At 47.2% G+C, this 27324-nt stretch overlaps 3 protein-coding genes across 9 annotated transcripts in view; 2 read left to right on the plus strand and 1 right to left on the minus strand.

Moving 5' to 3' along the window:
- Positions 1-11006, plus strand: part of CYFIP2 (cytoplasmic FMR1 interacting protein 2) — a 49826-nt gene extending 38820 nt beyond the window's left edge. For 4 of the 5 annotated variants that reach the window (XM_066197418.1, XM_066197419.1, XM_066197420.1 and 1 more), the window contains 5 exons: positions 402-474; positions 978-1072; positions 4947-5185; positions 6187-6334; positions 6896-11006. In XM_066197418.1, the coding sequence (XP_066053515.1) occupies positions 402-474; positions 978-1072; positions 4947-5185; positions 6187-6334; positions 6896-7063 (723 nt within the window). In that variant the 3' untranslated portion in view covers positions 7064-11006. Of the gene's footprint in view, positions 1-401; positions 475-977; positions 1073-1913; positions 2075-4946; positions 5186-6186; positions 6335-6895 lie in introns of those variants that run through there. The other variant, XM_066197421.1, reaches the window with a different exon arrangement.
- Positions 11007-15937: 4931 nt separating this feature from the next.
- NIPAL4 (NIPA like domain containing 4) lies at positions 15938-24481 on the plus strand. 3 transcript variants are annotated; one of them, XM_066196883.1, is made up of 8 exons: positions 15959-16003; positions 17676-17924; positions 19845-19901; positions 20848-20938; positions 22063-22223; positions 22323-22906; positions 23352-23396; positions 23877-24481. In XM_066196883.1, exons 1-7 carry the CDS (start codon positions 15967-15969, stop codon positions 23361-23363), a joined length of 1191 nt encoding a protein of 396 aa, XP_066052980.1. In that variant the 5' UTR covers positions 15959-15966; the 3' UTR covers positions 23364-23396; positions 23877-24481. The 3 variants fall into 3 exon arrangements, with proteins under 3 accessions (XP_066052981.1, XP_066052980.1, XP_066052979.1); XM_066196882.1 differs by having other exon boundaries at positions 23352-24481; XM_066196884.1 differs by lacking the exons at positions 23352-23396; positions 23877-24481 and having other exon boundaries at positions 15938-16003; positions 22323-22927.
- ADAM19 (ADAM metallopeptidase domain 19) overlaps positions 24466-27324 on the minus strand; it is a 32290-nt gene continuing 29431 nt past the window's right edge. Inside the window, exon 23 of the mRNA XM_066196881.1 lies at positions 24466-26896. Coding sequence (XP_066052978.1) covers positions 26822-26896 — 75 coding nt within the window. The 3' untranslated portion in view covers positions 24466-26821. The remainder of the gene's footprint in view (positions 26897-27324) is intronic.

A 27324-nucleotide genomic window follows, 5' to 3' on the forward strand; every position in this document is an offset into this window, starting at 1 on the left:
CTTCCTCAAATAACTAAGCCAAAGGGTAATTTCCACCTGGGCACTCTCTTAAAGAACGGGCTGCAGGAATTCATTCAGGGTAAGATGACATGGAAACTTCCATATTCTTTATCCCCCCCTTACTGTCAGGGCTAGTAAGTAGGACAGAAAATCAGTATAAAGGTCTGGCCTTGTACAGGCAGGAAGATTGGAGTTAGGGAAACTTCCTGACTGAAGCTGAAGTGTTACTTCCAGTTTTAGATCATTTAGGTTCAAACCACTGGAGTTACTGCTGAGCTGGGTTGGATCTGAATAGGTGCTGTAGGTGTGAACTGTTGTAGTGTTGCCCAGGCCCCTGAGCCATTCACTCTCCCCCATAGGTATTTTTTAACTTACTTTATCTTTCTTTCTTCCTGCCTCAGTCCCAGGAAGAAGTTTGTGATTTGCTGCATGCTGCTCCCTTCCAAAATATTTTGCCCAGGGTCTACATCAAAGGTAAGAAGCTGAGAGGGAAGCAGTGGGCAGACTCAGAGGTCTCTGCCCAGAGGCTGTTTTCTCTCCCATCTCTGCTGAGGATTAGCTCTGACCCTGCTTCCCCCTCCAAACAGATCAGTGGATACAGCCAAACGTCAGGTGCAGACAAAAGCCAGGGTGCATTTCCTGTAGCACAGTTACAGCCCGAAACCTCAGTCAGTTTGGGGGTTCCCTTAAGGTTTGGAAGGCATTTCACAGCCTCTCTGGAGAATGACAGCATGAAATGTCCATCTCAACAGGAGTGCTCGGTAACAGGGACACGCTTTGGACATGTGTGATACAGCTGCTGCTGAGTCTGCACTCGCCCATCCCTCCCTTCTCTGCATCACTGGCCCCTCATTGCTGTGGTTTGGCTCCCTGATCCCACAGTCTCCTCGGATGGTTGCTGGGGGGCAGCTCTGAGCTGGAAAGTCGCGGGTCTCCACTTCCTCCTCTCATTTCACTGTTTGCTGCTCGCTTGACAGAAGGAGAACGCTTGGAGGTGCGCATGAAGCGTCTCGAAGCCAAGTATGCCCCACTCCACCTGGTTCCCCTAATAGAGAGGCTGGGCACTCCGCAGGTAAGGATTGCATTGGAAGGGATGGCTGTTGGAAACTCGTAGCAGTCCCCACACGGCCTGCTTGGCCTTGGGAAAAGTGATCCTTTTTTCTTTTTTTTTCAATTGATTGATTATTTTCCCCCAAAACATCAGTTGGATGAGCAAATGCGAATCCTTGCCCCAGCAAACACTTGGAAGGGAAATTTGTGAGCTGGTCCAGAGATGTGTTGCTGCCTCCAGTCAGGAGAGCTGGCAGGGAGCTGCAAGGCTAGTGTGCTAGAAGCCAGTTCTGAATCAGAACAACTCCAAAAACCTCTTCTTCTCCACTTTAAAAAGATGGAGAATTGATGGAGTGGTTTGAGGAGAATCTTGGCGGGGCCGTCCTAACAATCAATTGCCATCACTGTTGGGGATCCCATTTTAGGACTGCAGTGTGGTCCATTTAAGCTCATCCCTGTCAAGGAATACATCTGAGAATGGTTTCCCTCCTAGCACATGCTTAGAGCTTCAGCACATGCTTAAAATTACGGCTCCATTTAAGTATCTTCTTGACGTGGGTCTCAGCTTGGGAAAGATCTCTTGTGCAGAAACTCAGTACTCTTTAAAATATCTCCATTGACTGAACAGTGTAATGGGCCAAATTTGAGCTCCCTTGATAGTAATTATCAAACTTCAAGTGCCCATTTACTTGGGGTTGATGGGATAAAAATCTTTCAAAGTATCAAATGAATCAACACCCTTTTCCTGTAATGTACTGATGAGGGAATGGAACAAACACTCAGCTGGTGTAGGAGGTGACAGATCTATGGCAGGCAGAAAGTGGTTGATATTTGTTCCTGTATTTTTTTTCTCATGGATCAAGGACATTTTGAACTTTGCATCATTGGAAATCATCTGAAACAGAAAAATTGGCTGGATAACTGAGGACTTTGTCTTACTCTGTAGACACTTCCTTTTAAAGGAGACACTCGAGAAAAAGAATTCACCTCTGTGTTTTTGTGTCTTTGTGTTGGTCTTTCTATCTCTCCTTCTTTCCATGCAAAATCATCATTGAATTCTGCTATTAGAGTCCACTCGTTGCTTCTCTCTGCTGTAGTTATAATGGTGATGAAAACAAAAGATATTTCATGTCCCACTAAGAAGTTATTTTTCTGTAAATTGTTCCCATATCCATCACACAGGTACACTTGGGTACCAGATTTTTTTTTTTTTTTTTTTTTTTTTTAGCTCAAATGTAAAGGAACACAAGAATTGCTTTCTATAGGTGCCTCCATAGCTTCTAAGCTTGCTCCTTTTATGCAGTTTTGGACATGCATTTTGGAAATGCAGTTTTGGACACAGGCCATACAGGATTTTTCCTGCAGAATGCATAAATGCCTTGTAGCAATTGTCCAGAATCTAAGCTGAAGTTGCCTGCCCGATGCCTCTCCCCAAAGGTGGCCTCATGTGTGTTATAGTGGGGATCTGTTGGGGTTTTTTGCAGGTTTGGGGTAGGGTTCTTGCAAGTTCACCAATAAACAGGCTGTAAAAGAGGTTCAGAAACTGGAAAACCAAAACTGGATTTGTGCAATGGCAGGAAAACTGCCAATGATTATTGTAAATAATTACTTTGCATTGGAAATCCAGAAGCAGCTGTTTGATGGACCATATATAAAGAACCAGGGGGGTCAAAGTGGTTCATTAAAGGAATCCTCTCCCTTTTAATGCTGGCCAAAAAGGCATTTAGTAAGGGGTTTTTAAAAGTGCTTGGTCAGTCTGGTTTATTCCCTGGAAATAATCAGAGCTTTTGCTTCTGAAGACAGAAGGAATAATTGAGTCAGCACAGTGGCATCCTGTGACAATTTACCTTGAGAGCATCCTTCCTCTCCTGATCTTAGAAATCAGTGGGACCCCAGGCTGTGAGGCAGCTCTGAATACAGAATCAACAGCTCTCCAGCTGCTTTGCCCATGTTAAGGTATCTACCCTAGGATAGTAGTCCTGTATCAAAGACTGGTCTTACTGTGATGAATTTTAGAATCAAATTGTGTCTGTGAATGTGCATAACTGAGTGGCACTACCTACACTGAAAGCCAGATGCAGCCCTCTCTAAATTAAGGTTTCTTCCGAAACTGTGTATTAAGATGACTGGAGAAGTTTGTTCTCAAAAGTATCCCTTTTATCTCTATGTTTTAGCAAACAGTAATGCTAACATCTAATTTATATTTTAAATGGCTGTCACTACTGTGCCCTCACTTTGCCATTTTAGACCAGTGTGTGCAGATCTGTGCCCATCAGAGCTTGGAGCAGGTGAGGAGAGGAACAGTGTACAGCCTTTAGCTAAAAATCTGGATAAAATAAACCTTTACTTGCCAGGCAAACACATGCAGCTGTGTGCCATGGAACCAGTGATACCAGTCCTGCTTTTAGCAGATTGAGGGATCCCAGACCAAATGTGGCCTCTGCACATGATGACAGCTTTCCCTTGATATTTGCTCTTAGGTGAACTAGTGTTCAACTAATTGAGCTGAGGTCCCCAGAACATCCTTGAAATTGTGGCACAAGCAAGAATTGAAACGCTTCTAATTTCAAGAGCAACCGAACTAAAAAATGCTTGAGGTTACTGCCAGCGTAAATTGATAATCAGAATTGGGGATGTGCAGGCACATTCATGCATTTTTCAGAGTGGAATGAAGATGACCCAAGTAAACCAAGCATAATTCATGTTCCTATGTCTGGCCAGGACATGTGCCTGCCCTTTGTCCCAGCTGCTGCGAGTCCCCATGGTGACTGATTGGGATAACATTTTTATAGGCATTGCAGGGACAGCTGGAAATGGAGCAAATGCTTAAAAACTGCCTAAAGCTCCAAGAATTCCTCTGGAATAGGCAGGGTCTCAGTCAGTGTCACGCTTGTTCTGTGTGCCTATTCACTCCTCTGCTGAGGTGAGCACGGCAGAGCCAGAGCTTCCCACAGCCACGGGCACGGCTCTGACAGCACTCAGCTCCCATTTCATGAGTTATTTTTGGCAGCACTGCAAAGAGGAGTCAGTCCTGCCACTGGAACAGCAGGAAATGGGGCAGCTGAGAGGATACCAGGGCAGTGAGACCCCCATGCTTGCACCACTCAGTGAGCTTGGAGGAAGGCCCGGCTTGCTTGTTTTAAATGCCCCCCCCCCTTTTTTTTTTGGCCTCTTGGGGAGCAGTGGGGTTGAAATGAAGTTAATTCTCTTTTAATTTTCCTCTAGTGTAAAAGCCAAAATAACTTCATCCAGTGGAGCTAGTCCAGATTTGTATATCTAAATCTGAGCGGGGATGTCACAGAAATTAGCCACACCTGTAAAGCTTCCACATCTGGGAAAAAATTATTTGGCTTTCTTATAAACCACAGATTTTTCAGTATCAAGTTTGCAGTGGCTTCTCATCTTCCTCAGAGCTTTTTAAGCCTAACTACAAAAGAAATCAAGAAAGCCATAGGCTACCTGCACTTTGAAGAGATGATGGCAATGTCCTGGGAAGCAAAATGTCCCTGTTCTCTCCCGTTTTATCTTCATAATTGCAGAAATCATGATTATCATGAAACCCACGAAATGAATCATTAAATGAAAATCATGAAACAAAACGCTGAGTAGCACTGACAGGGCAGAACAGCATGCCAGCAGAATTAAGGATCAGTATTTCTGGTCAGAGCTTTGCCTTCAGCTCTGGCGTTCTGACGTACATAGCTGCTCCAAAAGACACTGAGGTCGGTGGAACAGAGCGGAGCACGATGTTAAAGCATCCTTTTTGAGGGATGAGTATTTTATGGTGGGAAGTGCAGCCATCAGAGGTAAGGTTGGGCCTCCCACGAGGCGGGGAGAGACCGGGCTGGTCTGGGTCCCATCCTCACTGGTGTCCCCGTGGCTGTCCCTGTCCTCAGCAAATCGCCATCGCCCGGGAGGGGGACCTGCTGACCAAGGAGCGGCTGTGCTGCGGGCTCTCCATGTTTGAGGTGATCCTGACACGCATCCGGAGCTACCTGCAGGACCCCATCTGGCGCGGGCCGCCCCCCACCAACGGCGTCATGCACGTGGACGAGTGCGTGGAGTTCCACCGGCTCTGGAGCGCCATGCAGTTCGTGTACTGCATCCCCGTGGGCACCAACGAGTTCACGGCAGAGTGAGTGTCCCCAGCAGGCTCCTGTCGCTGCTGCTCATGGGGCTGGACAGCCCCCGGGGTGCCCTCAGCAGTGAGAGCTGTTTTGGAGGTAGAGGGGGAACGTGGGTCCTTGGTTGTGCTCGGCTTTGTGTTGGAGCAGCTGGAGGGAAGAGGAAGGTGAAGGGATGTTGCTGTTCGCGACACGAGAGAACCACACTCAGGTCGAGAGATGAGCAGAGAAAGTGTATTACGATTTGGGGTTTAAATAGGATTTGGGATTTGATCAAGGGTTGGGAGATGAGAGGAACACCTCTCTGACCCCAGTGGTCAATTCAGCAGTCCATCCCAAATGCATGAGAGGCTCCAGTCCAAGGATGTAAACAATCAGAAGGCTAAAGAATCAGGGCGACAAAGGGATATGCCCAAGGTGAGAGGCAGGAGATGGGTAGATGGGCCAACAACCCAGCATTAGGTCCTCACCTGTAGCCCTGGTTCGTGCCTGGGATGTTTTGGTTTTCTGAAATTCTTTTCCCAGGGAATTTTCTGTAAAAAGAGACATGTTTTGGTAACTGTAAACTTGGTTTACATCCTTTCCCTAGGAGGGGCTTCTTCTTGATGTCCCTCTGGTCTGGCCAATGTGATTGAAGAGGTTTGTCTTTGTTTCACCAATCAAATTGGTCTGTGTAGAACAGCATATAAGGGAGACACATCTGGAAAACAGAGGAGTCATTTTCAGCCTTCTGAAGTCAGAGCCTTTGTGGTGTACAGCAGCATCACTCACCCATCTTACCCTGTGGTTCACCCTACACAGCCTGACCTGGGTGTAATTCTTATTATCTGTGTATTCTGTATTATCTCCTTCTGGGTTCATTTTCTCTAGGTGTGTAGTCACTTTCTAGGAGCAGGACTGAACCCGATTTCCCTAGGAATTCACCAAAGAAAGCTCCTGGTGCCATGGTTATTTCTCTTGCCTGACTGTCCTGTCATTTCTCCCCCCCCCACCACCCTGTTCCTCCCTGCAGGCAGTGCTTTGGAGATGGTCTGAACTGGGCAGGTTGCTCTATCATTGTTCTCCTTGGACAGCAACGGCGCTTTGACCTCTTTGACTTCTGCTACCACCTGCTGAAGGTGCAGAGGCAGGATGGGAAGGATGAAATCATAAAAAATGTGGTAAGTTGAACGGTGAGGTCCCAAAGGACCCAAACCAGCACACTTCTTTCTGTTTCCTATCCTGCTTTGTCCAAACTCATCAATAACAACAAAGCCTGGTGTTAATCTTATTCCTACTGAATGCCCTTGCTGTAAGGTTTCCATCTGCAGTCTCAGCAGAGAGGCCAAGTTTTTAATTGGCATGAAAATCAAATCTTTTTTCTCCCAAAGCTTTTCCCTTCTTCCTGGGGTTGGGAAGCTGGACCTGAGGAGCTGGTATTTCCAGCAACCATCCTGTGATCTTGGTGGCTTTATCAATAAGCAGCTGGGAGCCTAGACTTCGGAATGGTTAACTTAGGACCACTCACTGATCCTGTTAATGCTCTGTCTTGAGTCATCAAACCCAATAATGAAGCCAGTCACCGGTCCCTGCGAGGTGCTAAGTGGAACAGGAACATGTGTTAGAGCTGCTTTGCCTTAGCAGAGCTTTCCAGCAGCAGGGCCCAGGTTCTGCTATTTCCTAGCTGGTCAGATGGCATAAGACCTTTCATGTGCTGTTTCTCTCCCTCACCATCCCTCCAGCCCTTGAAGAAGATGGCCGACAGGATCAGGAAGTATCAGATCCTGAACAACGAGATCTTTGCCATCCTGAACAAGTACATGAAGTCGGTGGAAACAGACAGTTCCACGGTGGAGCATGTGCGCTGCTTCCAGCCCCCCATCCACCAGTCGCTGGCCACCACCTGCTAGTGTGGGCACGGACCCTGCGTGGGTTGGGCAGGGAGCAGGGACTGAAGCCAGACCAGCTGGGAGGGGTAAAATGATGGTGTGAGGCCTGACAAGGGAGTGAGGCTGGGTCTGCCTCTCCACACGAGGACGCATCTTCCCCTCGGCCCCGTTTGAGTGCATGTTCCTCTGTACCATCCCTGTGATCGGTTTTACTCGTAGCTTTCGGACTTGGAGGGGGGGTGGGGGTGGGCGGGCAAAACGTGCTTTTTCTTCCATGGAGTGCTCCTGGTTTTCCCTGTGGTTCACCCAGTGCACACATCGCTCTGAAGCCATGCTGCAGCCTCGGGTGGGAGATCCCCACGCTCCCACGGCACCGGGAACCCGCTCCCGCCGCAGGATCAACACCCCCGTGACAGTGAGCAGGAGGGGCTGGAGACGAGTCCCTGATTCACTCTTTGAGGGGAAGAAGGGATGGAGGCAGGGTGTTAGCCGTGGCAGTGCCCTGAGGGTCGAGTGCTGGGTGCAGAGGAGCCCTGCCAGGCTGGCCGTGGATGGATGCCCGACCCAGGCTGGGGTGAGCTTTGTGCTCTCTGCTGTGTCCTGGGCCTTTCCAGCAGTTGGAGGGGGAGCTTTGGCATGTGGGCTTGAGGATAGCAATGATACAGTCACCAGATAACTCCTCAGCACTTCTGAGAGCTGGGCAAAGAGAAAACAGCCTGGCTTTTTTCATGCTATGGGACATCCACTTGTTTTTATGCAGAGGTTCTCCCCTGAAGACACACCTTCCATGGACTAAACCAGATTTCCTGTGGACTACAGAAGAGGTTGCATTCATGTAAATGTGCTCTCAAACATATTTAATTTGGGTGGAAGTAATCACTGGTGCTGACAGGATTCAGGTGTAGTTACCTTGAACTTTATTCTTCAGCCAAGCGTGAGAGCCAGTGTGTGTAACCTGTGTTCTGGGATGCTATTTTCCCTTGGGTTTGTCAAATTCCTAGTGGCACAGCAAACAAATACCTTTCTCCAGAGAAACCAGACTACCAGCAGGGCTTAGGAAACGTCCCATCACTCAGAAATCATGTGATCATTTAGAAAAGATAAAATATAGGATAAGCTTTAAAAAATACACAGAATTTTCCAAGTTCAGAGGGAACACTGGAGTCTGTTTCTTTTTCCCACTCAGTTAATCTAAGATCCCTGGATATTGAGAACAAATTCAGGTGGGACTTCAAGGAGGATTTCATAACTCCTGGTCTAACCTGCTTCCCCTCAATAGTGTCACTGGAGTGATGCAAAATGCTTGATGTGAAAGGAGATGAAACCATGTGCTCCAGGAGAAAATGATGCCAGCCTCACCACTGGTAGTGTTTGCCCAGCTCTAGCCTGGCCACAGCAAAAATTGCTGTGTCCAGGTGTGATAATATATATTTGTTCCATGCATTTCATCATGCCTTGTAAACTGCATGCTGTTACAGATGTTAAAAAGGCAGAGCCTGGGCGTTTATTCTCTCAGAGGGAACATATGATTAATTAGTAGAAATATCCCAGCTGGAGTTTTTGTTTTAGGAAACAACAGCCAGCAAAGGAGTGCTGGCAAGATGAGATCTTGGTGTGTGGCAGGAATCTGTGCTCCCAGACTCTCATCATCTGCTCCCTTGATAATCAATAAATACCCCACATGCGACAAGTGCTGGACGTTTTCACACCTTGACTTTCCTTTAATTACTGAGACAAGACATTTTCAGCTGCAGGGAGGAAATTGTGCAGCACAGTAATCTGAAAGTAAAATGAAATCTCAGGAAATCTGACTGAAATCTTGGAGTGGCAGGGAAGGACCCAGCCCAGCAAGGCGAGTTCTTTCCTCCATGTTGTGAGGAAGGAAGAGCAGCAGAAGAGCATCTGTGGCTTGCTCTCTGCTTACACTTCCACTACGGATGTCAGTTCTGGCATTCCACCACGTTCCAACACTTCTACACTACTGGAGTGAGGGTATCTAGAGATATATATTTTTAAAAGGAAGAGAAGAATCAAGCACTTTATTTTTTTGTGGAAAGCAAGATGCGAGGAAGATAGATCCGACCAAGATCCTGTTTTCCTGACCTAAATAGTAAGTGCTTGTTATTTTGGTATGTAAGTCTTGCTGAAAAGTTGGCACAAGTCCCTGTCTGGCTCTCAGAGGCACCTCTAGGCACAGCGCAAATTAGGTGTCCTACTACATCTGACAAGCTATGGAATGCTGGAGTCTTCTTGGAAACCAGCATGAACAAGAAGTTGCTACAGAAGGATGAACTCTACCAAATGGCCCAGTCTCAGCTACCTAGACAAAATGGGATATAGGAAGGTGAATTTAAATCCCTGTTTTAATCAGTTTAGGTCTGGAGTGAGTCATGAGATATTTCACCTAATAATCTGTAAATCTCTTTGCATTCTTTTCCTGTAGTTTTGCCATAATTCCCTGAAGCCCTGCAAAACACAGTTGCACTGGAAGGTTGTTGTATTGTTCAGGCTGTACTTGAAAGAACAGGTAGTTGAAAGCTATTTGTTGCCCTCAGATTTGCTAGCAAAATTGTAAAATCCCTCCAGATTCCAGGGGATTAAATGTTCTGAGCAAAATGTCAAAGTGCATGAACAAAATGTTAAGTGTTTTGACTGTAGAGTGTATGCAGATCTTTTGCCTTGTTGCTCAAGTAGTATGAGATATCAGCTAGTAATAATCACAGTCTTAATTTCTGAGATTTAATGTTACTGTCCTTTGATTATCTCAAGGATCGAGATACTCCTTAGCTTCCGTTTTCTCACCCTCCTTGTCTGTGTATGAGAAAGGTCCAGGCTTAGGTCTTTAAACAACTCCATGAAAATGGATTTTTTTTTTTCTCACGTGCTTTTTTAAATGTCATAATTGTTTATGGAAGTAGGGAGCAAATTTGTAAGGGAAGGGTTAAATAGTACCAGATTGCCAGGGGGACAGGCATATTCCCCACACTTGCAGACTCTCTGCCAAATTTGGGAGTCTTCCTTGCAGATGTGCTTCAGTCCTGTATTTTTCAGTCTTTTATAATCTGCAGATTTCTAATGTTGTTTTCTTAGGGAAATGTTGACCCCTGTCTGAATCCTCCCAAGTCCACTGACAATGGACTTGCTTTTTCACCTATATTGTCCTGCTTATGCTAAAGTAGTCTGCGAACTCCCCAGCACTCACCAGCCGCTACTTGGAATGTCTGCTCCAAAGACAGGTTGTTGGCTCCATACAGGAATTACAGGGGGGAGAAAGGATGGCCTGTGTCGTGAATGAAGTCAGACTGGGTTATTTTAATGTTCCCTCTGGCTTTGCCATTATAAAACGTGACTGTTGGCAGTGCACATGCTTTTCTGGGATGATGCTACACTTGACTTGCAATGCTACAATAGAAAGGGGAAGCAAACTAGATCAAATTCAGCACTTCAGTGGTTTTCCTTTTAAACTCTGACAGCACTTAGGAGAATTGAACAGCATTAGTCCTTTTCCTCCTGCATTACTCCAGTCCAGTAGGTTCATGTGTATTGGAGAACAAAAGAGAAAAGAATCTAAGGTGTAAAAAAACCAAGAAAATATTCTCAAAAACTGTTGTCAAATGTACCATATTTGTATGAAAGGCTGCTTGAGTTATTTTGTACAATGAATTTTATTTATGGTGAGGTATATTTACGCTTGTGATCTGATACAGTGTTAAATTTTTGATCCATATTTGCTATGCAGCTGAAGATGATATTTTGGTTTTGTATTATTTTTTGCTGTTGTTCTAAAATTCAGCCAACAGAAGCTTCCATCTCCATTTGAAGTGCTTCTGCAAGAGTAAAGCATCTGATACCTGGTGATATGTCCCGTAACACAGCAACCAACAATGTGTACAACAAATGTGGGATGACTTTTGTGATGAAGAGAAATAAAAATTGGGCTCATTCATGAAATGGGCAGAATTTACCTTGTGGTGCCATCATCATTGTGATAACTCTTATTTGGGGAGAGGTTTCAGTTGTACCTTGCCCGAAAAAAAAGAAAGCTAATTTGATAAAAATGTCAAGCTTTTGTAAAAACCAAAGGGAAGAATAATAGGCTCTGTGGACAATACCAAAACAGACATATTTTACTATCAAAAAGTTAATGATTTTTGAGAAGAATTTCCTTGCACAACACATTTTTCATTTTAAAACTTGTTTTAGTATAAGGGGATCCGGGGAGGGAAAATTCTATCATTTTTAATAGATCTTGACAGGCTCTACTCAAAGCTAAACTGAAGGGCCGATTTCCTCTCATTACTGCAGCCTTGTCAACTCCACAGGGGCCCTTTTGTATTCCAAGAGATTCTCCTTGCTATCATTTTCCCAAGTTTCATTTTGAAACCATTCTTAGTTTTGTGTTGAAAGCACCCAAGGAGCAGCTGTGGTTGTTGACTGCTAAAGAGAAGTGGGAACCAAGGGGAGAAGATCTTCTGGGAGCTGAGGAATTAGAGAGAAACAACTGACACAGATCTATGGGAGCTGAACTCCTGTGCTCATCAGCTCCAGCCCAAACACTGTAACTGGTGTTCCCTTTCACAGCTTCTTCCCAAGGATTCCTCATGGGAACAGCTTCCCGGCTTAAGAGGAGCAGAAATGCCATGATTCTTCACATAAAATCGGAAATGAACTTTACACCATGACCAGGCAGCTCTGTTGATCTTTCCAATGTGCTCTGAGGCTGTGCTGCAGCTCTGGGTGACATCCTGCTGTGCAGGACTGTTTGATTGCTCTAAGTTGCCCAATATTTACTCGTTTCAACACAGTTCTGCTACAGGGAATGGCAGAGAAGAGAGAAAGGTTTTCTTCCTGCATCAGCCACTGATACTGGGCAGGTTGTTTGGGTTTTATCCTTTCTCCCATCAAGATGTCTTTTTTTTTTTTTTTTCCCCTTCCTTCTTTCTTTTTTTTTTCTTTCTTTTTTAAACTAATTTTAGCTGCTGCGTCATGGACACCTCAGTTCTCACACCAGCCCTAGGAAGTGCTGAGAGCTCACATGGTCTCACTGGAGCCAGAAGCAATTCTTGCTTTGAGTGTCAGGGTCCAAGACACTGAATTTTGACCAACCAACCCTAAGGGAGAAGTACCAAAGATACAGGCCCCCATCTTTCTTCTGCCTAATGCTCCTAAATATGTTTACATCTGCAGATAAAAGTCACTTCACCGATGCAAAGAACAGTTTATTAATGATTGTTTTATTCTTTCAAAAGCTTAACAAAATTACCCTTTCTGTGACCCCCTCTGCAAGTCAGGAGTGCCTTTCACATGTAGCTCTGCTTGATTTAGAGTTCTGATGCAAACGCCTCCAGATAAGAAGTCTGCAAACAAACGATCTGCTGATTACGTGTCACTTCACCCACTGCTGTCCATCACCAGCCCACCGCTCCTGCTCTGCCAACATGTGGCTCTGTGGGGCCACAGTGACCTGGATAAAGTGTTTAGCAGCCCTGGGAGAAAGGAGCTGGGATGTGTTTTATGGCGCTGTGGCCCTGGATCAGACCCACAGGTGCATGCACTGGCCTGGGGAGGGCAGGGCTGCAAGGGTTGGAACCCACCATGGGTGTGGGGCAGGCTGGGGAACTGTCTCCGTTGGTGCTGTCTAAACTCTGGTGGCACCAAAGGACAGCCTCAGCCTCTGCAGCCGTGGTTACCTTGAGATAGGCTGAATAAAAAGCTGTCTGCTCATCAAAGTTCAATCTTTCAAGCTTTGGCATCCTTTCATGTAGTGCTGCAATCATCCAACACCAGGCAATTCCCTGTACCCCTACCTTATCAAATCATTGCCAGAAAAAGGGTTCACCCTCTCTTTGAAGCAGCAAACAGCTCCTTGGAGCTCTAAAACGATACAAAGCTAGAGCAGAAGATTACAAAGCTGTTCAGAAACTTTCCACAGAAACCATGCCCAGCAGACATCCAAGAGCAAAAGTTTCTATCACCTGTTAGCAGGATACTTCCAGCATTATTTTTAAGAGAGGACAATTGGTACCCAGTAGTTTTCCATCACTTTCCAGAACAGAAGAGATGAGCAGATGAGAGCAAGGGAAAGAAAAGCCTTTGGATGTTGCTGGAGAGGTTATTTGCATGCAAAGCTGCCTTGTTCTTTCCCCTGGATTCCAGTCAAGGTTTTGGCCTGGCAACCAGTATTTCAGGAGGATCTGCATTGTTAAAAGATGAGCTGCTGAGGAAGACTCCCTGATTTCTGATGAGTTATTTTTAAGGCAACATCTGATGTGAGTATCAACCCATGAGGTCATAGCTTGGAGCTAAATTCCCTTAATTACAGCCTTCCCATTAAAATGAGGATATGAAGCAATAAAAGAGGCATTGGCTGCATCCCTGCTTTATTGTTATCAGTCTCAACTTGCCCTTGACTAAGCACAGAAGGCTCCATGCCAACCCCACCTGGCTCTTCGCTCCCATATTGCCATACACAGCCTTGCTAAATCCATCAGATTTAGCAACTCCTGTGACTTCGTGATTTTATGGACTGCACCCCCCGCAGTCCCTGTGCCAGAAAGAAGGAAATCCGTGACACACTTGTATCCATGGCTGATTCCAAAATCTGACTGAAGCTTTTCCCTCAGTGGTGCCACCCCGGCATGCACCTTCTCCAGTGTCTGATAGAGCCAGGTCACGCTGCAGTGTTCCCTCCTTTTGGGGACCTCTTGCTCATCATGTTTCTCTTCCCAGGACTTAGAATGGCTTCTTTTGGAGGTCTCACCCCTTGTCAAATCTGGCAGAAGTGGCCCACAGATTCAAATTTATCTTTGGGGATGAAAAGGAGTACATAAACACATGGATGTGGTCACATCAGCCTTTTCCTTTAGAAAATCAAGCTGACAGGGGGAAGTTAAGATGTGGGCCAAAGTGCCTTTTTCTTCTGCCTGCACCATGCTGTGGCACTAATGCATGAAGCTGCACCATGACCAAAAGAACTATTTTAACCCCCGATCTCCTCCATGAAAATTTGCTGCCTCCTTCCCACTTCTTTGTGCACAGCGAGCACAGATGTCAACAACGCTCATCTGAAAAAGCTTGGAAATTATTTTGAACATAGTTTAACTGCCAATAACCACACCATAATTAGGCCTCCCCAGCTAGGAGCAAGACCTCAGGGTGTTGGAAATGGTCCAGCAAAGGAGAGAGCCCCAAGCACCAGAGTGAAGAGGCAGAGCAGCCTGTGAAGGGACAGGGACACGAATTCCCCCAACCAGCACAGGCAGCCAGCACTGCAAACACAGCAAATACTTGTCCCACTTCACCATCACACTGGTTTTCTACAACCAGTGCTGTACTGACACATTGCATGAGTAGCTCCTAACCAGCATCAGCCAAGAAATTTACTAAACACAGGGTAAATCCCACCGTCATCATCTTGCCCAGGATCTTGTCCCTTTTGGTTGCATAATAAATCACAGCAGCAGAAGTTGCTCCCAGAACACTGATAAAACAGCAAACATTTCATTTCCCACTTCAAAAACCTGCTGCCATATGATTTGGATTGATTATCAAGTGCCCTGCCATAAAGGGGAGGATGTGGGATTTGGCTGGCACAGTCTCTCCCAGCCAGTGACCCGCAGGACTGTGATGGATGAACAGACTTGATTAAAATCAAATGACTCACAAAGCACTTGAGCATTACATTTGCTGGAGAAAACAGTTGCTCAGAGATAGGATCAGGCACTGAATGAAGGAGTCATGAGGTGTTAGCAATGCTGCAGCCTGATGGTCTGAGGGCAATTCCTATAGTCACAATTTATTTTATGAGGAAAAAAAAGAGCGATTTTTCAGACATGTTCAGATCCTGTAAATCTTACATCTTTATACTGCCTTATGACAGGGATCCTTTCTACCTATAAATGTGGGCTTGCTGAAGCAAAGCTCTTGTTTCACTGTTGGTTTTACTTATCTCTGTTGACCTACAGCAGAACCTGGCTAATGGCAACGAAAGGACTTTTCTATCAGCAATAGGTTTCTGTGTACACACAGCCACTGAGCACGAATGCAGGAAGGGAGGTCGGCAGAGAGGGTGGGGATGAAGGCAAAGCTGCTGTTCCACACTCTCTGAAACATTCACACAGCCGAATCAGCAAGGGAGGCTTGGGCTGCCCTGGGAGGGGGAGCTGATGGAGATTCCTCTTCTCCAGTCTGAACAAACCAAGTGACTTCAGTTGCTCTTCACATGGCTCCTCCTCCAGACCCTTCTTCGTGGCCATCCTTTAGCTGCTCCCTAACAACTTCATATCCATATATCATTCAGCCCAAAAGGCTGGAAAATGCCTCTAAGCTCGAGTCCAACCACTTACCTGACATTGCCACTAACATTTCTCTCATTTGCCCTTAATTTCTATTTCCACCACAACTGTGTTCAGCCCCAGTTTTGCACAGCAGGCTCCTCTAACCCCGCAGCTGGGCTCACACACCTCCGAGCCACCCTCCTGCTGTCCCAGCCCCTTCCCCAACCTCTGCAGCAAGGAAAACACCTTCCAGAGGAGAAAGCCCTGCGGCAGGAGCCTCGTCCCGGCTCTGTGCGAAGGGGGCAGAACCCCCCCGGAGATGCCACCGCACCGACCGGGCAGGCGGGGACGGGAATGGGGACGAGGGCTGGCAGGATGGGGATAAAGGGTTGGGAGGATGGGGACAACAGGCTGGGAAGACGGGGCAAGCGCTGGGAATATGGGGAAGAGGGCTGGGAAGATGGGAGCGAGGGCTGGGGTTGCGGGAGGGGGGCCCAGGACACCGCGCAAGACTCTCCCGGGCACTGCGGGCGCTCCCAGCCCAGGAGGGGCGGCCCGGCCCGGCCCGGGGGAGGAGCGGGGCGGGCTCAGGTGTGCCCGGCCCTGCGCTCGGCCCGGGATGCGCTGAGCGGCCGCAGAACGAAGGCGATGGAGCCGCTGGAGACCAACAGCAGCTGCAGCAACGGTGGGTGCAGCCCCGGGGCAGCGGGACCGGCCCGGTTCGGCCCGTGACAGTGCCGGGACCGGGCCGGGACAGGACGGGACCGAGCCGGGTCCGGGACAGCGCGGCCGCTCCGGCTCCGAGCGCGGGGCTGAGCCCTCGGCCTCGTCCCCCGCCTGTGGGCTGTCCTCTGTCACTGCTCTGCTTTGGGGGCTTTTTCCTGGCTTTGGTGGTTCTTTTCCCTTTTTTTTTCTTTTTTTTTTTTTTTTTTTTTTTTTTTTTTTTTTTGGCGTGTGTATAGGAATGGGGAAACTTGAGCAGCCGGCACCACGCTCTGCCAGCCCCAGAGTGCGCAGAGAAGCCAGGAGTTGGTTGGGGTTTTTTTTTTTTTTCCTTTAAGGATTATTTAATCCACCCCATCCTGCTGCCTTATGCTTGTGCCTGGTAGTACCTTGTGGAGATTTTCACTTAGCCGAGGAGGAAAGTTCCCCCCTTATTCCCCAGGAAATATTTCCACAATCAAGAATGTTTTTCTAGTAGAAAAAAAAAATATTAGGGTACCCTTGGAAACTCATCTAGAGAGTCACTGGTATTTTTTCCTTTAGAAAAAATGTTTATAGCCAGTTCAGATCCCAAACCGTAACGATGTGTGCCGGGGCCAGGGTTGCAGCTGCTTAAGATCTAAGCCAGGCTCCTGGTTCAGGAAAAATGTGGGGCCCAGGCTCCTGACACTGCTGGGAGCCATTCCATACTCCTGCCTGCAGAGACACAAATACTTGCTCTGTAATTCCTATGTGAGTTCAGGAGAAAAAAAAAAAAATTTGAAGTCTCTTACTACAAAGAGACTTTTGTACTCCACCTGGCTGCTCTGTTCCTCATGGTCACAGTCACACCGTCTTTACTCCACTTGGAGTAAAGATTGCGATAGAAAGATGTGCTGGGTGTGGTAGGAGTGTCAGGGGAGGGAGAAACTCGGCAATTTTCCCACCCCCACACAGCAACACACCTTGGCCAGGGCCACAGGGCTGCCGTGCTTTTGGTGTTAACAGCAGAAGGCTGTGCCTGCTCTCAGTCCTTCCACACTGGCAGGACTGGGTTTGCTTTAGGAGCACTCAGGCACTCTGCTAATAGGTAGAATAAAACCATAAAAGACTAGAGGAAATGAATTGTCCGAGATGAATCTGATGTTGTCTTGTGACACAGCTCAGCACACAGAGCTGGAACAGATGCCCAGTTACAGTGTTGGAATCACTCCACGTTAAACCCAAAGTTACAGCTGCAGGTGTGAGGGTTAGTTGGCTGGAAAGCACCAAAACCTTTGGATCAACAAGGTTAAGTGTTGATAAAGCTTAATTCAACCCCATAACACTGGAGTTTGGTAGAGATACTCTGGCATACATATTTGGAGATTCAAAATATTTTTTAGAGGTCCTTGTGGCCTGCCAACTCGGTGTGTGGACTCATTCATTGTCAAAGAGATGCTTGAACTGCAGGCCATAAATCTGTCAGACAACACCCTGCTATTTCCATGTGGGAGTAAAGAAGTGTCCTGAGCTTTGGAGGTCTTTGGGCATTGCTGTTGGGGTGCCAGCACGGGTGGGTCTGCTGGGGGACACCTGAATGAGCCTGAGGGGGAGTGGGGACACTCTCCATTGTCGTGTCAGTAATTTGCTGTTTTATCTCCATGGTCTCACAGGGTCTCTGATCACCCTTTCGTGCCTCTCCCACCGGGTCGTGTGCCAAGTGATCGGCAGTGCTGTCCCAGCCGATCCTGCCCAGGACAATGGGACTTCGGATAGCTCCTGGATAACCCGGCTGGAAGACAATTATGGATTCTACATTGGCCTGGGCTTGGCTGTCTTCTCCAGCTTCCTCATCGGGAGCAGCGTCATCCTTAAGAAAAAGGGGCTGCTACGGCTGGTGGAGAAGGGAGGCACCAGGGCAGGTCAGGCTTTCGTGGGGCAGGAGGGGGAGGGACCACCTGTGACTACACACACAATCCAAATTCCAGCGCTCCTGAGGCAAGGGAACACCGCTGGGTACAGTCAGTCTTCCATCAGCAATGTAAATAAGAGCTTTTGTGGATGAGTCTTTGTGTGTGGGACCCAGACAGCGGTGCTGTGTGGGAGCTGAGGAGCTGATTTGCAGGCCTGGCATTGGAAAGGAGTTAATTTACAGCCTCTGTATTGGAAAGGAGCTAATTTACAGAGCCCGGCACTGGAAGAGCTCGGCGTTCCCCTGCCTGGCAGCACACATAGCAAGTGATCAGTGTGAGATCAGACGTGCCCCCACAGCAGAGCAGTGCATGCCCATCACTCAGCAATGTGTGAGGCCAGGAGCGAGCTAAAAGTGCTAAAAGCTCTTTGGAAATGTGTCCCTTTGCACAAAGCCGCCGCTCGGGGCCGTGCCCCAGCCCGGAGCAGAGCAGCACAGCCCTGACCCCACTCCTGCTCTAAGGGAAGCAGCTTTGCCACCAGGTCACCGAGACAAGGATGCAGCTCCGTGTGCCTGGATTAGCCAGAGGCGTGTGTGAATGCAGGACAGGCCGGCTCTGTGGGAACTCTGTGGTTTCAGAAGGGATCCTTTGGAGCTGTGTTGCACAACAACCTGCAGATAACTTTCCTCTAGAACCAGGCTCTCAGGGTGAGGCCTGTGTTTATGTGTACACACACACATATATATATATGCTTATGGATGGGCAGTGGTGGAGCAGCACTGCCTAGAGCAGAATTGCGCTGTGGAATTGGACACATCCCATCAGCATTGCAAACATGCTCCAGCAGCAGGGTAAGTCCAACCTGGCAGCTTGACCTACTTGCATAACTGCAAAACAGAGCAATGATAATTAAAATACTGCTGCTTCCCAGTTCTGGCCTAGGAACAGTTTTTAAATAATCTTCCAGAGGAAGTAAATATCACCATCCCTGTTTTACTCTGTGCCCGTATGGGGACACAGAGGCACGGAATGATGAAGTGACTGTCCAGAGACAGCCAGCAAAGCTACCAACAGCAGCTGAGCCACTGGGCAGTCTCAGGTCCATCTCCATCCTCTGTCACTGGGCTGGCCACTTGCAGCTGCTGAGCACAGATGGATTTGCGTTTTGACATTATACTTGCACAATGAAATATCAGTGTTGCTTCAACTGTAGATGTCTCGCTCCTCCTTCCCTCTATGAACTCTTCCCACAGCAGGGCCAAGCGAGTAAAACAAGAGCAAACCCCTCCCTATTTTTCAGAATGTTTAACATTCTGAAAGGAATTAGAGATTAATGACAGAAAATTGCAACTGACACGAAGAGCTCTTGGGAAAAACCCCAACCAAGCAAAAAGACCCTAAAACAAATAAACCATCAGTTTCTGAGGAATTGCAACCAAAGCATAACATTTGAACTTCAGCATTTATGGAGTTCTTGAGGAACCAGAAGAGGCTGAACTCTAGCAAAAGATTTTTCCCTGTGCCCTGAAGTCTTCCCTTTCAACTCTTCATTGCCCCTTGTCCTATCTCACCCTGTAATCAATCTCTCAGTCCCAGTGTGTCACCCCTGCTATGTGAGCACATCACTTTTCTCCAAGGCAGGTCAAACACTGCTGTTACTGCCAGCTCCAGTCAGGTCAGATTCATCAAAAACACGGGCTCTCCCTGACCCAGCAAAATCAGGGTTCACCATGTCGGCAGGCTCAAGCTCCTTCTGTCCAACAGCCTGTGGGTTAGGACCAGAACTGGATTAGCTCCCAGCAAAGTCCATTCTTCCCTGTTCTTTGTCACACTCTTCCCCTTGCAATTTAATCCTCTCCAAAGGGACATTCCCATCCCTTGTTCTGAGGAATATGGTTGTTAACTCCTGCATGTGCTTTTCTTCCCCAGGAGATGGAGGCCACGGCTACCTAAAGGACTGGCTCTGGTGGGCTGGCTTGTTAACCAGTAAGTAGGAGCTGTTTCCCTGGGTGTGCAGCTTTTCCAGGGCCTGTCCCTGTGAATGAGGTGTAAAACAAACTGAATATCCTGCTTAAAGCCTGTTTTCTGCCGAGTTCCCCCATCCTCAGCAGAGGTTCCTCAGGGAGAGGAGAGGCAGTGATCCATACAGGATCTCCCTCTCCATCCTCCTGCAGGACTGGCAGGACCTGCCCGCTCAGTTTTACCTGATCAAAAGCATGAAAAGCCAGGTTTTAATAGGGCAGCTGGCAGGTCTGCCTGTGTACCAGGCACAGGGCAAACAGCCTCCCCTGAGTGCCTGGGGGCTCCTGCTGCAGCACAGGGAGATAACCAAGAGCTGCTGGTAGTACCTCCTTCCTTGAAAAAACTTGCTTTCCCTTAAAACAAGACTTAATTTCCTGCTGCAGCATTACAGTATCTCCTAAAACTGGACTGAAAGCTGCAGGGAGAGCAGCAGATTTTCCAGCAGGGTGTTTCAGAGCCCTCTTTTCTGCCTCTCACCGTGGCAGCTGCAGCTCAAGGTGCCCTCACCTCGCTCTGCCCTCACTGCTCCAGGACAGGAACAGGGACAGCCCAGCCAGAGAGGGACACCACAGCCCCAGGGACACGGTATGAGGGGGACCTGGAGAGGACCGGGGCTCCCACAGCCACCCCCTCCCTCGTTAACCCCTCACAGGCTGGCTGGACTGGGGGGTTCATGAGCCCACCTGGGTCAGCCCAGACCTGGCCATGGAGGGCTTGGTTTCCTTCTCCAGGGGTGCCTCTTTTAATTTGAAACAGATTTTCACCGTCTGCCTCTGTGTAGCAGCAGGGTGAAACCCCCAGCATAAAACCCACTCTCCAAGTGACATCCTGCTGGTTTGCAAACCCCCAAGAGAAAACGGAGAAAGTGCTCTGTAACTCACTGGTGTTTATTTTTCTTGTGTTTGTTTAGTGGGTGGAGGGGAAGCTGCCAACTTTGCTGCCTATGCCTTTGCTCCAGCAACTATTGTCACGCCTCTGGGGGCTCTGAGCGTGCTCATAAGGTGATTTTTGTTTCTATAATTTGCAATTTGCCTTTTTTTTTTTTTCTTTTTTTGCCTGTCTGACTTGTAAAAATCGACTTGAAGGGATACTAGTATGATTTTTTCTGCCCAAAGGAAAAAAAGTCTCAGTGTTTTCTAAAAAACACTTTACAGTTGTTGTCTTTTTGGGGGATCATTTGGGAACCACTGAATTAAGTAGCTTGCCCTTCTGGAAGTGCTGGATGTGGAGAGCAGCCACTGCAGGTTAAATTATTGCAAATATCTGCATTACTCCATTCCTTGTTCCAGCTCTTTAACCGTTGGTGGGGGTTTAATGTTTGGTTTGTTTCGTTTTGGTTTTGTAATCAAGAGTACTAAAAATTTAAAAGGGTCAAAAATACCAGACTTATTTTCAAACTGTCCTTCACCTGCCTTTTATTTTAAAAGTTTTTAATGTCCTCTCATGTTGCAGGGTTTTATGTTTCTGCCTGTTTCCAAAAGGGCTGAAACCCTATTTTATTTCTGTATTTTTAAACAGGAGATTCCTACCAAGATACACGGCTCTGGCTACTTAAGGTTGCATAGAAAGACTGTATTATGAAATGCATAAGCAAACTGAGAGCTAGGACTGCTCTGGTGTCCAGCCTCAGATTTTTTTGGACAACAACTAGATATTTTTGCAGATACATCTGTAGCCCCAGTACTTTCAGAGTTTCTCTGAGGCTTAATAGTTCTGATGATTTAGTCAAAAATAACACAGCTTTTTTGTTGTTAGGTTCAGGTTTTTTCTCTGTTACACCGGCCCTTGGAGTGATTTTCTTGAGCACTGAAAGCTTAATAACGCTCAGCTGCTCATGAATGATTCTGCTGACCCTGAAAAAATATTTCTGGGGATGTGCTAAAACATTCAGCATTTTTTGCACCTTGTTGACACAAGAGCTGTGACCTACAGGTCACACCTGCACCCCTGCAGGTTCAGCTGTGATAGATGCCATGTGATTGTGTATTAACCCACTGGAATCCAGGTAATTTACACCTAAATTGAGTCCTTGTGTCGCACGGAAGCATTGTTAACTTTTTTAGAGCTGCTGTTCCTTCTCTAAAGGAGTGCAAAGCACCGGCTGATATTTCTCTGTCTCATGCAGTGCCATTCTGTCCTCGTATCTGCTCGGAGAACGGCTCAACCTGCTGGGCAAGCTGGGCTGCCTGCTGAGCCTGGTGGGCAGCACTGTGATGGTCATCCACGCCCCAGAGGACGAGGAGGTCACCACTCTGGAGGAAATGACTTCCAAGCTGAAGGAGCCAGGTACGCAGCCAGCCGTGTTTTCCCTCTCGGGGCCGGGCAGTGCTAACCTCTCCCCGTGCCCCACCACCGGAGTTTTGAGTTCTTCTCTTCCCCCTGCAGGTTTCCTGGCTTACGCTGCCATCCTCCTGGCTCTCTGCTTCCTCCTGATCTTCTTCCTGGCTCCCCGTTACGGCCAGAGCAACATCCTCATCTACCTCACCATCTGCTCCGTTATCGGCGCCTTCTCCGTGTCCTCAGTCAAGGGCTTGGGAATTGCCATCAAGGGCTTCTTTGCTGGCCAGCCTGTGCTGCAGCACCCACTGACCTGGATCCTGGTCATCACGCTGGTGGCGTCCATCACCACCCAGATCAACTACCTCAACAAGTCTCTAGACATTTTCAACACCTCTTTGGTGTTCCCCATCTACTACGTGCTGTTCACCACCATCGTCATCACCACTTCCATCATCCTCTTTAAGGAGTGGGTCACCATGACCGTGGTTGACATCATTGGGACTGTCTGTGGCTTCCTCACCATCATTTTGGGGGTGTTTTTACTCCATGCTTTCAAAGACATGGACGTCAGTTTAGGGAATTTACCCCAGGTCCTTCAGAATGAACAGCCAGCGCCGGTCACCAGAGATGACAAGAACATCCTGATAGAGGTGGACAACTCCAGCATCGCCCCAGAGGATAAACCCAAAGTATTTATGCTCTACACTTAGGGTGTTTCATGCAGGGGACTGGAGGTTGGGGGGGGGGGGTGTGGGTGTGGGTGATGTCAATATTCCAGGTGCCAGGGGAAAATTTTAAAAAGGAAAAAGCGGAAATTGAAAAGAACGGGGTCTTTTCCAAAGTCAGACTTTCCTCTGGGCTTTTGTACGGGATCTCTCTCATGGTGTGGCAGCAAGGGGTGTGTTTAATCCTCTCAAGGGCCCTAATGCACGCAGCGACTGGAAACAAAAATCCTCTAGAAATATGATAGTGCTGGAACAAAGCTCCTCTCTGAGGCCCCTTCCCATCTCTTATTCTTGGCACGGCTGATGTTTACCCTTCACTCCTTCCCCCGGGTGGCCATTGATGTCTTTGTTTCCAGGCCTTGATGGATCATTGATTAGTGGCTTTTGTCTTTTTTTGTTTCCTTTCTAGACACTTGCATGAACTCTAAAATACACACCAGCGTCTCAAGAGGAGGTGAGAGACAAGGACTGAACCGTGCTATTCAAACTCTGCTCATCCATGTTTAATCACTTGCTCTGCAAATAAGGGGACAAGAACATTGGTGAATATGGGCAAAACACGGTGAATTTTGCAACAGCTTCTCACTCAGGCTCAGTGACAGGACTCAAGCCATGGAGTGTTTTTACAGAGATATCTTTTTCAGCTTTTGGTTTTTTGCGAGGTGCAGGAGTTTCCCTGAAGCAGTGTTAATTATTTTTACGGGGGTTTTGTTTGTTTGTTTGTTTCCTGAGCAGCTCTGGTGCCCAGAATTTGCTGGGCCTGACCCAGACCCCACCTGAGGAAGGGCAGTCCCTGCTCAGGCTGGGGAGCTCTGGCAGGGTAAACCCCATGTCAAGAGAAACTCTACCACTGTCTCCAAGATTTCTTGTGACAAATTTTTTCAGCCTGAAAGACCAAGAGGCTGTAAATATTAAGTGGTTTTTCTTTTCTCAGGAAATACCTCGACCTTGGAAAATCCCCCAAATTCTTTGAGCCCCATGAGGTGTCCTGCTGCCCTCTGAGATGCTCACCTTATACCTGGGTGTGAGCACCACTGAGCAAATACAGCGTGGCGCTTTGGGAGAGAGGACCATGCAATCTCCTATTTTAATAACATTTCAGTGCTATCTTTTTGGAATGTGGAAAGGGAAATAAAGGGTTTTTTCAAAAAAAAAAAAAAAGTTGGAGGTGGATCTGAAAGCTTTTCATTATTTCATCTTACTGGTGTAGCCCTGAAGGATAAAGAGGCTGAGGGACAGCTGAGAACAACAGACAGAGCATCTGGAGCAGAGTAAAACGGCAGCGACCTCCTTTGGTGGCAGAAAATAATCCAAGTCACTCACTCCAGATTTGGTGTTGGCATCCTAATCAGTGTGTGATGCTTTGTACATTTTATTTTAGAAAATTGCTGTAAATGGGACTCATCTTTCTTCACTGTAGAAGTACATATCATTAAAGCAATCCTGCCATCCCTGGAGAAATGCCATGTAGAAAATAGAGAGATTTGAACTGAGGTAATGAAATAATAGACAGTGAAACAGTGTTTGCTAATGACAACCAACAAATTTTATTAAAACTAGGCAAAAGGCACAATTCAAGTATTTGCATAGATGCATAGAGAGCATTATTGTAAACCATTAAAACGTGGACATGGGAGAAAGTGAGATGTATTTTGTAATGAGTTCTCCCAAGTAATATTATCTTTCAAAAAAGTCAGGTTTTGCCATCTTTTACTCCTCCTGCAGTTCTCCTGGTCTCATTCACTCAACTTGCACACATCTGAAAATTTAAAAGGCCTTACTTACAACTACCTTTTTGAGATTTTTTGTGATACTCCAGCAATAAAGTTTTCTATTAGAGTTTGGGAATGTCCAGTTGTTCTCTGAGCATTGTGTGTCCAGGAGCATTTTTTGAAACCTTGATCGCATGCTCACATGAAATGCAGTGAAAATAATCCTAGTGACTTTTAGTGGTCATTTGCTGAAGAACAGGGGTTGGAGCAGAAGTGCTGCTGCCCTCAGTGAGGGCTCAGATATGAGATCAAGTTCTTGTCGTTGAATCAACAATTACAGTGTATGTACAGTCCTGCTGCACTGTGAGCAGCCAAACCTGCCATTGCATACCAAGAAACAACAACTTTGGGGGTTGTTAGAATACACATTTTTTATATGTAATACACCCCAGCTGTTGGAAAAGACAGAGATTAGAAAGCTGTTGTCTTTTACTTACCCTCCCTTATTTCAGAAAGAAGTTTTTTTTTTTTTTTTGGATTGGTTTGTTTTCCAGGCACATAGAAGGTAAGAAAAGGTCTAAAACTAGTAAGATAAGGAATAAACTGTGAGAATTTCAAGACACACCATGTGAACTGTTTCCTTGTGGAGAAAGAGGTAGTAAAGTTGTGAAAACTAATGTGACTTAAGTCATCCTACAGATACACTACTACATATAACTACAAATTTACTGGGTTCTTAGGGTTTATCTGGGATTTCTTTAATGAGCAGATCTTAGGGAAAGAGAACCAGCAAACAAGACTCATTTTCTTTATGCCAGTAATACAGTTTCTCACATTTGGAGCAGCAGTCATGCTCATTGAGGATTTGTCCTTAATAAATCAGACACAAGAGGACTGTTGTAACCACAGCTCCAGAATTCCCTGTGTTCTCCTAGGAAATAATTTCAAGGGAAAAAAAAATCTGGCATGACAAAAGGCCTTATTTTAAAATCCTGAGGAAAAAAAAAAAGAAACCCACATACAAAAGCCAAACTATTGGGAGGAGAAAAACTAAATTCATAAGGGAGGGTCCTCAGGGTCAGAACCATCAGCTGCTTAAAGTGCACACAGACAGCTCTCTCCATCCACAGCCTGGAGAAAAAACCTGGAGTAAGAGAGCTGCCCTACAAAAGCACCATGTGTTGTGGTCATATTTCAGCTGTTTCACCACCTGGGCGTCTTTCAGGTAGGTTTCTCACTGGTTTGGGGAGCAGACAGCCCATGCTGAGTTACAGCTCAGCACAGAGCAAAGCCTGAGGAGACACATGCTAAAACCTGCTCACGGTACCGCACGCTGCAGGGCGGTCTCAGCACTGCCTCCTGCTGAGCTCCCTGCTGGCCTTCTGCTCTGGATCTGGGCCAGAGCTGCCCTGTCGTACCTTGAGTGTGTCCTAATGACATGGATTGGAGCTCCTGGGCCATGCTGGGGCTGCTTTTGGGGTTTACAGCACCAAGGGAAGACAAGCGAGTGCCAGAGGACAGAAGGGTTGCAACGCTCCTGCTGAAGAGGTTTTATGTGGGGAAAACAATCCCCTCTGCTAAAGCTGATCAAAATCCACAGTGGCCCCACAAATTGTATTTCCACGGTCGGCTCCCTGTTGGGGCCCCACTTGCCACCCCCTGTAAACAGAGAATAAACTGAAGAATGTTATCACCAGCTGCCTTCTGCTCTCCCCAGAGGCAGCGGGTTCTGTATAGCACCAAAATGCTCCTGCAGCTGCATGGGGGGGCTGAGGAAGCCAACAGGGCTCACATGAAAGCCCATCAGGGCCAGCACCTGCACTCAAAGCTTGTTCTCTCTGGTAGCACTTAAATAACTGATTAAAAACACGTGGAGCCCCCATCACCCCATCCCTGCCCTGGATATTGCACAACAATATTTAAATACCGTATAAACAAGTCATCCCGACGTGGGAAAGGCTGAGAGGGTCCAGCTGAGCCTGGCGTGTACCTGGGGCAGCCCTGCCATGCCTGACTGCAGCCTGGTGAGTCCCAGAGGAAACAGGGGTGGGGCAGGAGGAGAGGAACTGAGACACTGTCCTTGCCAGTGAAGGTGTGAGTGTGGTTTTGGGTGATGAAGGCCATCCAGTGCCCTGTGAGGGCCACAGCCAGCCAGGAGCAGGATGCCTCAGGAATGCCCATGGGAACTTGGCTGTCCCACTTTCAAGTTGTTCACTGCTCCAGCTGTCCAGGCACCAACATTCTGGGTGAGATGGAAGAAGGAGAAAAAAAGAGAAGTGAGCACTGATGGAAGAACAAGCACCATCCTCGCCCTCTCCTGGAGCTGATGTCAGCCTGTCTGCATTCACAACCCAATGCAGCACATAGGAACTCTTCCACAAGGAAATTCCTGCAGTTTTCTCCATTTTCCACAGCTGGCCTCCAGTATATTGCAGGCTGGAGACAACATAACTGTGCTGTGTGGAGATGTTTTGTGTTAAAGGGCCCAGTTTGCGGAGCACTGCACTCAGTGCCTAAAAATCCCTTACTAAGTGCCTGTGTTCAGAATGATTTCTGTGAAACACTCCCAGCAGAGGAAGCATCTCCTTAGCCACAGCTAGAGAGGCTGGAAAGAATTTTTGTTCTTTACTGGGATCTTCAAGTCTTGTGTGAATCTTCATGTTTTGCTGC

This window comes from Chamaea fasciata, unplaced genomic scaffold, assembly GCF_029207755.1.
Source record: "Chamaea fasciata isolate MVZ Bird 193981 ecotype frontalis unplaced genomic scaffold, bChaFas1.0.hap1 SCAF_15, whole genome shotgun sequence".
Classification (NCBI taxonomy): domain Eukaryota; kingdom Metazoa; phylum Chordata; class Aves; order Passeriformes; family Sylviidae; genus Chamaea; species Chamaea fasciata.